The sequence below is a fragment of the Anser brachyrhynchus genome (assembly GCF_964034855.1).
Source record: "Anser brachyrhynchus genome assembly, chromosome: Z".
Classification (NCBI taxonomy): domain Eukaryota; kingdom Metazoa; phylum Chordata; class Aves; order Anseriformes; family Anatidae; genus Anser; species Anser brachyrhynchus.
In genome coordinates, this window is record NC_137697.1 from 21,028,157 (window position 1) to 21,038,458 (window position 10,302).

The window sequence follows — 10,302 nt, forward strand, 5'->3', positions numbered from 1 at the left end:
CCCCAGGTGAGGTGGGGGAAGAGAATCGGAAAGGTAAAAGTGTGAAAACTCAAATGTTGAGATAACAACAGTTCACTAGGTAAAGCAAAAGCCACATGCACAAGCAAAGCAAAGCAAGGAATTCATTTACTACTTCCCACCAGCAGGCAAGTGTTCAGCCACTTCCAGGAAAGCAAGGTTCATCACACATAACTGTTTCTTCGGAAGATAAATTGCATCACTCCCAATGTCCCCTCCTTCCTTCTTTATCCCTCATTTTTATTGTTCAGCATGATACTATATGGTATAGGACACCTCTCTGGTCAGCTTAGGCCAGCTGTCCTGGCTGTGCCCCCTCCCGGCTCCTTGTGCACCCCCAGCTTCCTCACTGGCAGAGCAGCATGAGAAGCTGAAAAGTCCTTGACTTAGCATAAGCACTGCTCAGCAACAACTGAAACATCAGTGAGTTATCACCAAAAATCAGAGTATTTTTTGGACTGACAGCTTTTCTGTTTGCTTGTGTTTGCAGAAATCCCGCTATACTTAAGTCTCAGGTCACTTTAATGCTCGTGCAATGTACAGCTTGGTGAAAATTACCAGGATTGCAAGATTTGAGAGAATGTATCTAAATCCTACCAGCAAATGTATACCATCAGCTTTTTAGAGAAGTTGATGTGATTGCATATTCATGAGTGATCACAAATGCGCGGGGGAGGAGGATTTAAGATATTTAGAAATCTAAACATGATTTATCTCTCATTATTTCCCCAGAGTTCTGAACCATTTGGAACCATTTGGTTTAGTTATCTACTGATAAGGGAATAAAGTTTTGCTCTAATGAAATGTATCATTTGGTGTTTTTACTTGACACATTTATATGTTACAGCTATAAAAGTCAGACTTCTAATTCACTAATAGGAATGATATCTCTGCTACCTGAAATCCAGCAAGGTGAACTTCTCAGTCTTTTGAAGAGCATATAAATGCATAAAAGAAAGCACACAACTCAAATGTGTTATAAAAAATCGTATTAGATATCTTAAAAAATACAAGACATTATATAAAAATCAAACCTATTCATCAAAATTTTGTTAAACGGACCCATTTAAGATCAGGTACTCATGAGTATTAAGTAACAGCATATTATCTCAACATCTCAACTAACATTTAATTTAGCTCAGTGCTAGCTGATAACAAGTTCAGCTGGTCAACTCAAAAAGATAACCTTACCAGACTACTACCATGTTAGTATTTACAACATGAAAATTTTAAAAATACAGTAAGATTACATTATACTTAAGATAATAAGCACTCATGCTGCTGGACCCCCACCAAGATGGTGGAACAGATTCTCCTTTCCTTCTCACTACTGTTTCAAAAAACATTCAGTGTTAAGCATGTACACAGTGCAAGGTCCCATACAAACAACGTGTTTAATATATTACAGTTAAAGCCAAACAAAACAGATTTCTCTGTTAATTAAATATACTAGAAACTCTACATAACATTCCAGTGACATTTGCCTTTTTGGCAGCTTCAATATTGAACAAAAACTTCTTCAACCACAACACACTTTGAGGTGAGCAGCACTTCTGCAAAGCATCAGAAATGTCATTATTTGTTTTCCCAGCATGGTTTGAAGATTTATCTGCTTGCTATTTCTATAAAGGATAAGCAGATGCCAGTTCTGAAATCCAGGCTTCAATGTGAGTCAAAAAGCAAAGGTGTTCTGTTATACAAAATAACTTTCTTGTCTTCCTTTCAACAACAGTAGTAAGAGTTCACTTTTCTTCTAGGACTAAACTCAGTAGGTTGATTCAGTGGTTCCATTTGAGTTTGAAGAGTAAGAAATGGATTTCTTGGGGTATCTATTTGATGAGAGAGAAACCTGCATCCTCCGTGTAGTTCGCACACTTCGGCAAAGAAGAGCGTATCTCAGATTGCCTCTGAAGTCTTTTGAAATATAGTAATATATGAATGGATCAATACAACTGTTCAGAGTAGAAAGACACAGTGCAGTTATGTATGACCCATACAGATGGCTTTGGTTGTATTTTTTGATGAGTAAATAGTGCACAATAAGAAACACATTGCTAGGTGTAAAACAGATGAGGTACATTGACAGGACAGCAATAATGAGTTTGATTGCTCTTTTTCGTTTCTTCCCAGTGTTTATATCTGAGCTGGAAGCATTCAGAGTCTTAATCATTAGTATGTAAGCAACAGCAGTGACGAGAGCTGGGATTAGGAAGAGTCCAATTGCAAGTGAGAGGAAGTAATTGAACATGTCCTTAGCCAAAACATTTTCAGGCAACACATCATGGCAGGTAGTGATGTTAAGAGCTGAAATATATACTGTCTGATTAACAAGATACAGTGGAATGGTGCCCAGCAAAATCAGTATCCAGATAGCAAGAGAGATGCCCAGAGCAATTTCAGACTTCTTTCTTGAGTTCACTATGGGGTTCACTACAACCCAATACCTTTGCACACTGAGACATGTCATAAAAAGAATAGAGCAGTACATATTTCCATAGAAAAATCCAACAAGCACTTTGCAAAGACCTTCTCCGAATAGCCAATTATTGCCATTTACATGGTATGCAATCTTCAGTGGGAACCATACAACAAAGAGAAGGTCTGCGAATGCCAAGTTAACCATATAAATCACAGCAGGATGTTTCTTCTTTGTTCTGAAAAAGAAGACCCAAATGGCTATGGCATTGCTTGGCAAACCAATGATAAAGACAATGACATACACAATAGGAAGAAAAACTGTAGTCAGCTTTCCTGTAAGGACTTCTGCTGCAAAGTCATCCACTTTGTAGGACTCCCCAGAGGCATTATTTGCATTTGTAACTTTCTGGCCCACAAAACTTCTTCCTTTTGGCTTGGTGGTTATATTTTTCACTAGAAAAAAAATATATTGAGAAGTCACTGTTACTGAAGTGCAAACGTAACTTTCCTTTTTTTTTTTTTTATTTAATAAACTAGACAACATGATTTACACTGAAGAATTAAAGAGGGTCTTATCAACAGAAAAATTAGACTGCTTTTCAAATACTTGACAATTTTTCTTCCCTTCATTTTAGTTTACTATCCAAAATGCACATATATCCTTGTTTAATGGTTGTGTATCAGTAACCAGAATGCTTTTCCACCTCACCAGTAATATAACAATACATTATTGAAATGGCTGTCAGGTGTTTTAACTCTTCAGATTGTAGGAACAAACTTGTTCAAGTAACCCAGGGGCACGATTATCTTTTTTCATGGCACTGCCAGATTACTCAAATGCTGGAATTTCTAGAACTTTCCAGCATACTTACAATATATCTGCAGTAGAAGTTTTCTTGGCCTCAATCTGCTGATGAAAAGATGGCCTCAAACCCAGCTGTGCATTAAAGACAGTATGCTGTCCTCAGTCAGACTAGGTAGAACTGAAACAGTCAGAATGCAAAGCAGGAAGCTATGCTCAAGTGACCTCTGAAGACAGATGTCTATTGCACTATATCTGAAGTAAAATATGAAGAGACTGGCCCTGTTGCATCTTCATGCTTAAAGTTAGTCATCTGTCGTGTCCTTCTAATTCACAGATAAGATGGTCAAGCAATCTCTACAATTTCTACTCACACCACTAGATCAGTAGAGCTGCCAGGTATGGTCGCTGGAAAGCACCATTGTACTCAAACAAATAGATAGGGCAAGAAGAATGGTTTTAAACTAAAAGAGGAGAGATTTAGATTAGATATTAGAAGGAAATTTTTCACTCAGAAGGTGGTGAGGCACTGGAACAGGTTGCCCAGAGAAGCTGTGGATGTCCCATCTCTGGAGGTGTTCAAGACAAGGTTGGATGGGGCTTTGAACAACCTGGTCTAGTAGGTAGCATCCCTGTGCATGACAGGGGTTGGAACTGGATGGTCTTTAAGGTCCTTTCCAACACAAGCTGTTCTGTGACTCTGTGGTTGCTTCCTACACCAGAAAGCTATCACTTCAGGTTTTGCTCTACCTCTTTGAATGCCACATGAACCTGTAAACCATATACGCAAGCCAGACATTCCTGACCGCTCTGTCTTGTATGACAGCCTTCAGATGGCTCAGTCCAGAGACCCCTACCACAACACCTTCCATACTCAACACAGTCCTCTTATACAGACAAGTTAAACTGCACAGATACTGTTAAAGAACTCACTCTGTTCTAAAAAGTCATATATCCACCAAGCTAGACTCAACGTACATGATACATGATTGTTTGTAAGAGTAGTTTAATCGTATCACAAATTCTATCAATATTCGTGGATAATTTTAGCCACTCCCTCCCCCCCAAAAAAGCCACCAACGAAAACAGCAACATCATAAAACACAACAGTATAAAGAAGAGTTTTATTGAGCAAGCAGGTCTGTATTTAACATGCCATGAAGAGTGTTGAAAGATGGTGCTTTTGTCTTTCAATAAACAGTAGTTTTGATACAATCCCAGCAAGGAATAAATTAGACTAACACCTTACATTTTAAAGTAAGCACTGGAACAGGCTCCCCAGGGAAGGGGTCATGGCACTGAGCCTGACAGAGGTCAAGAAGAGCTTGTAAAATGGTCTTAGACACATGGACTTTATTTATTTAGGGTGGTCCTTTGGGGACCCAGGAGTTGGACATGATGATCCTTGTGGGTCCCTTACAATTCGGATATTCTATGATTCTATGAATGTATGAGACAAGAATTATCATACAATAAATAAATAAACACACAAGTATGTGTGTTTTCCCCAATAGATTCTCAAAAGTAGCACAACTCTAGATAGCTGTTCAAGTTAGTACTACAAATGCCTGATGTACTGTATTAGGGTCCTGCCTAGGCTGAGTGACCTCTTTCCTAAAGAGGTACAGAAATATGGCATATATTGGTGTTCTTTATAGTTTTGAATTAAGTTACCCTAGCTCTAGTTAGCAAGGGTTTGTCAAGTTCAAGGCACAGGCAGGCTTCACTGGAAGACTGTGGCGTAAGAAAGCTTTTTGCCAGTGCAATGACATGGACTTCAGTCTTTGTGCAGTCTACTGCAAAGATTTGTCTAAATTATATCAGCAGAACAGTCCTAAAGAAAATAAACTGCAATGACAAATATTCATTTTGACCTATTTGTGGTATAATTACAAAAGGGCAGAATCACACAAATCCTGCTGTCAGGTCTTCAAGTCACATGATTATGTCAATACCTTTAAGGACTGTAAACTTTGCTTGCATATCACAGAATAACCAGGTCCCTAACCTGAGGTGTGAATAGAAAAATATAGAATCAGCCTAAAGAACATAGCTCATTGAGACATTAGATGTAAATGATAAAAAGCAATACTTCTTTCCCTAGGTTGGCTGAGAAAGGTCCCAGAGTGCTCAGACCCTTTACTACAAGCTGGCAGCAGTTCTCAGAGTACCACAATAAAGCTTAGCATAGCACTGTGCAGCTGTACATCAACAAGTAGTTTACCTTATCAAACTGCAGTCATACTATTCATATTCCGTTCAAAAGACTTAAATAAATATTTTGTGACCAGATACAAAAGCAATGCTTTGCCATTGGTGTTCATAGGCTGGGTGGAAAGAAATAAGCATAGTCTCCAAAAACCTAGAGTGTTAGCATGTCACAAAAGAACAAGAGTGACACAAAATAGACTGGAAGACACATGACCCACAAACAGGACTTGGTATTGTAAGAGTGAGATAACAAAGTTTTTCTTATTATTTATTCTATTTTTGAAGGCATGGTCAAATTAAACATATGATTTCAGGCACCAAGTTTTGCTTTTATGCTTACTTGAAGGATATGTTTCAGTTTTGGCCTCAAAATTTCTGACTGCAGATACTGGGCAGCTTTTGTTAGCCCAGCTGGCATGCATACAGGGAGACATTTCAGTATCCTGTTTCTCTTTGCAGTTAACACTCCCTCCAAGAGCAACCAATCCTTTGTTAGGTATGTGCATTTTCTACTCCTTTTCTTACTCTTTCTCTGCTTGCTGTTTTCCATAACAATTGAGGTTTTTGTTGGTGGTGGTGTTTTTTTTTCCTTTTTTTCTTTTTTTTTTTCCAAGAACAGTTTCACCCTGCCTGACTCACATACAGAGAATGCAGTTAACTTGCTAATCTGCCCACAGGAAAAGCTTACTTGGCATCATGGGAACAAACACACTCTCTCCCACAAGAAGACCGTTTCAACATCGCTAGCTTTGCTATTTGTCTAGAAGATATAAACCATCACACCAAACGAAGGATGATGTCTGCCCTGCAGCACTGAGTATCTAAACCATCTTAGGTCACGGTGGCAATACTCACCCATACAGGACTAAGGTTAAGGCTCTTGATTCTGCAGCACAGATTCACCACAACCCCACAAGTGCCTTAGCCTGTTTGTAAACAGTCATGTCCCCTGACTTGCAGTGCATCTGCCTTGGCTGGGAGGGGAATACCATTTCCAGCTCATCTCACTTCCCAACACCAGAAGGTCAAGCAACCTGATAAAACATTTAAGCAGACTACCTTTTCCAACCCAAGTTGATATTGTCCCCTATACAGCTTACGCCTTCCCCAGTCAGATAGTTGGGATATCAAGAGGCAATCCGGTATCACTAACTCTGCTGTCAACCACCAAATTTGCACCTAATGGCTCACTGATTTTTACTGCCTTAAGATTTTAAGGATGCTATCATCCGTTTGTTACAACCTACAATAACTCTAGGTAGCACAAAGTGATGCAAAATATACCACACAACAGAACAAAATAAAATATCTGATACCATCATGCACTGGTTTGACCATGCAGGTGATAACCACGTATTAAATATCTAGTGTCTATTTGCTGAGAAAATAGGAACTACCATAAGCTTGGTTTCAATATTTACATAGTCTTTATGCATGTACTTTTACTATGTAAGTAGGCACAGGGAGAACTAATGCAGAGAGGCACAGTGCAAAGTGCACAGATATGGCAATGGGACTTGGAGGCTTACTATAAAAAGGTAGCAAAACATGAACTGTAGGGCGGTGAAATTTAAATCTTTTTCTTTCTTTTTTTTTAAACGGTATTTACGTTCAGAAAGCAATATAAAATAACAAAGATAAGAATTAAGTTTTTTTTTTTTAATGAAAAAAAAAAAAGACTGTCGTCTTCACTTCAGAACCTGATTTTCTTCTTCCAGATCTGAAAAGCTAGGGTTTTTCCTTTCTTTTCCTTTCACTTACGCACACCTTTAGGCGAGTTGCTGAGATCCAGGTGAGGCACAGCAGCACCTGATGCTGGCGATGCCTCGTTCAGACCGACCACACGGCCGAGCCCCGACCCCGCAGCGCTGCTCGGGGCTCCCCGCACCCTGCCCGGTGTCCGGCGGGCTGCGCCCCAACGCGATCAAGCCCCATCGCCTCGCCCTGCGCCCCGCCGTCCCCCTCAGCCACAGCACCGGCGGTGCCGCTTCTCGCCCCTCTGCCGTAGCCCTGCCGCGGGGCTCCGGTGCCCGCAGCGGCGGCTCGCACCCCGCCCGGCGCTGCCCAGCTCACCTGTGGGCGTGACGGCTTCCAGCAGGGCGCTGAGCAGGAGCAGGAGCAGCAACAGGCACAGCCCGCGGCGCCCAGCCATCGTCCCTCCCGCCGCGCTCCGGCCGCTGCCGTCCTGTCCTGTCCTGTCCCGCACGCACGACCAGTTTCGCCTGATACCTGAGCTAGGAGGGGGCGGAGGGTGCGGCCTGACCGGTACCGGCAGGGCAGGACCGCCCCTCGGGGCTTGGCGGGGCGGCACCTAAAATGGCGGGGGCGAGCCCCGCTGCGGGGTGCGCGGGGTCCGCCCCAAAATGGCTGGGGGCGAGGGTCGTGGCGGGACTGCGGGTCGTGGGGTGCCTTGCCTCGCGGCTGGTGCCTCAGCTGCGGGGCCGAGCGTGTCCTGCAGGGTTTCGGCCCTTCCTCAATCTGCTCTCCGACTGCTACCTGAGCCCGGCCGCAGGGTAGGGAGGTGAGGCTGTCGCCTGCGGCAGGTGCCTGACGAGGAGTCCCACCTGTACCCTCAACTAGGCCAGCCCATGGGGCTGCTTTTGAGGTTTTAAGTTTTGGGTGACGTGGCCTGCAATGGCTGTGGAGTCTTCTGCGGTGCTAGAAATCACGTTGGAGTACATCTGGTTAGTCGTCATGCACAGCATACCTGGTGCGTGACGGACCAGGTGAAGTAATAGGCTGTGTGTGCAGTGTGACGTCTTCGGGGTACGATGCCTCGAAGTGAAGGTGTCTGAGGTTTAGGGAGGGGGAAATCCCCCCAGATCACCTGTGTTGAGTGCTCCATATATGGCTTTTATTGTGCTTCTGTAATGCTGTTTGTTTGTTGAGTTTGTATTAGAAGAGTAGCAAAGTGCATGTTTAATTAACGTTTTTATGAAGTTACAGCCAGTGATGCATTGTTTGACCTGCCACTTACGGGAAGGCTGTGTGGTAGTTTTACTCAGGTGGCAGCTGAGATCCACCACAACCACTCTCTTTATCTCCCTCCTCAAAGGGAAACGGGGAGAAAATACAGTGAAAAGTGCTCAAAGGTTGAGATAAGGACAGGGAGATCACTCAACAACTATCATAATGGGCAAAAAAGTCTCAGAGCAGGGAGATTAGTAACTGTATTGCCTATTACTAACAAGCTAGAGAAGTGAGAAACTAAGGAAGCAAACTAAAAACACCTTCCCCCCATCCACCCTCTTCCATCTCCTCCACCCGAGCAGCCTGGGGGAATGGGGGTTGCGGTCCGTCTATAACACTCTCCACTGCTCCTTCACTGCCCCTGCTCCAAGTGGGTCCATCCCACGGGATGCGGTCCTTCCCAAACTGATCCTGCGGGGGCTGCCCACAGGCTGCAGCTCTTCAAGAACTGCTCCAACACGGGTCCGTACTATGGGGTCCAGCCATCAGGAGCAAGATGTTCCAGCACGGGTCCCCCACGGGCAGCAGCTCCTGCCAGGTCACCTGCCTCTGCATGGTCCTCTCTCCACGGGCTACAGCTCCAGCCTGGAATCTGCTCTGGAGAGCGTTCTCCATAGGCCACAACCTCCTTCAGGGCAGGTCCACCTTCTCCACCAGGGGCTCCTCCACAGGCTGCAGCATGGAGATCTGCTCTGCTGTGGTATACCAGGGACTGCAAAGGGAACTTCAGCTCCAGCACCTGGAGTACCTCCTCTCCCTCCTTCACTGACCTTGGGGTCTGCGGGGCTGGTTCTCACTCTGCCAGCGGCTGTTGTGCAGCAATTTTCTTTTTTCCTTCTTTCTTAAATCTGCTTTCACAGAGGCACAAACAACATCACTTATTGGCTCAGCTCTAGGCAGCGGCGGGTCCCTTTGGAGCCAGCTGAAACAGGCCCTTTTCTAACATGGGGCAGCTTCTGGATTCTTCTCACAGAAGCCACCTCTGCAGCCTTCTGCTACCAAAAGCTTGCCACATAAACCCACTACAGACTGCCATGATTTTCGCTGAACTGTGCCTTGGAGGGAGCCGTTTGGGAATAGAGATGTGCTAGTGAGGACTGGGGCCAAAGGGGTGTTTCTTTGGGACAGTGTAACTCCTGCTGACTCAAAGTATTCCTTTGTGTTTGCCAAGTTTCAAACCATTTTTCTTTGTGTTGTCAAATGAAAAACAGGTAGGAAAATGTGTAATGTTTGCTTAACCTATTACATTTGTGGTACTGTATGGGTAACCCAGCACAAGAAAGGGATGCTTTCATTATCAGCCTCTCTTAGGCTCAGGGAGCACCAACTTTATTTTTGCAAATACTTATTTCAAGAGTAATACAACTGAATGTAGTGCAATGCCAGAATTGTTTTCAATTTATATACATAAATATGAATTTTAAGAGTGTTTTGGGGTTTGTAAAAATCAGGCATGCAAGTTGCCAAATTCCAAAATTAAAACATGTTCAGCTCTAATTCACACCTCTAGACAAGTAAGTGGCTTTTGAGTTACAGCAGTAGTTTCCCACCTCTCTTGGTTAGTCTGCAGAATGCTCAGTGTTCAGTTGGTAATAAACTTGTTGCTTTTTTCCCTTTTTTTTTCTTTTTAATGAGTATATTATGAATGTACTCTGTTCTATGCTGCTCTGAAGACAGAATTGTTCTTTTTGCGTACTGTGATGCTCATGAAGTCTGACTACGAGTGTAGGAAGTCTGCATTATTCTCATTTCACAGACAGATAATGGAGTATAAAGAAAGATAAATGTGCTTGGAAGTTTTGGGTGTCTGAGTTGAGCTCCAGGCCTTCTCTTTTTTGGGTTCTTTGTTATAAGTCACTCCTTACTCAAAGCATGATTTTTTA

At 43.1% G+C, this 10,302-nt stretch overlaps 1 protein-coding gene across 2 annotated transcripts; it reads right to left on the reverse strand.

Moving 5' to 3' along the window:
* Positions 1 to 990: 990 nt before the first annotated feature.
* F2RL1 (F2R like trypsin receptor 1) lies at positions 991 to 7,739 on the reverse strand. 2 transcript variants are annotated; one of them, XM_080573858.1, is made up of 3 exons: positions 7,523 to 7,644; positions 5,194 to 5,246; positions 991 to 2,889 (listed from the first exon to the last, which is right to left on the reverse strand). In XM_080573858.1, exons 2-3 carry the CDS (start codon positions 5,219 to 5,221, stop codon positions 1,784 to 1,786), a joined length of 1,134 nt encoding a protein of 377 aa, XP_080429984.1. In that variant the 5' UTR covers positions 5,222 to 5,246; positions 7,523 to 7,644; the 3' UTR covers positions 991 to 1,783. The 2 variants fall into 2 exon arrangements, with proteins under 2 accessions (XP_080429984.1, XP_080429983.1); XM_080573857.1 differs by lacking the exon at positions 5,194 to 5,246 and having other exon boundaries at positions 7,523 to 7,739.
* Between the last annotated feature and the right edge of the window lie 2,563 nt (positions 7,740 to 10,302).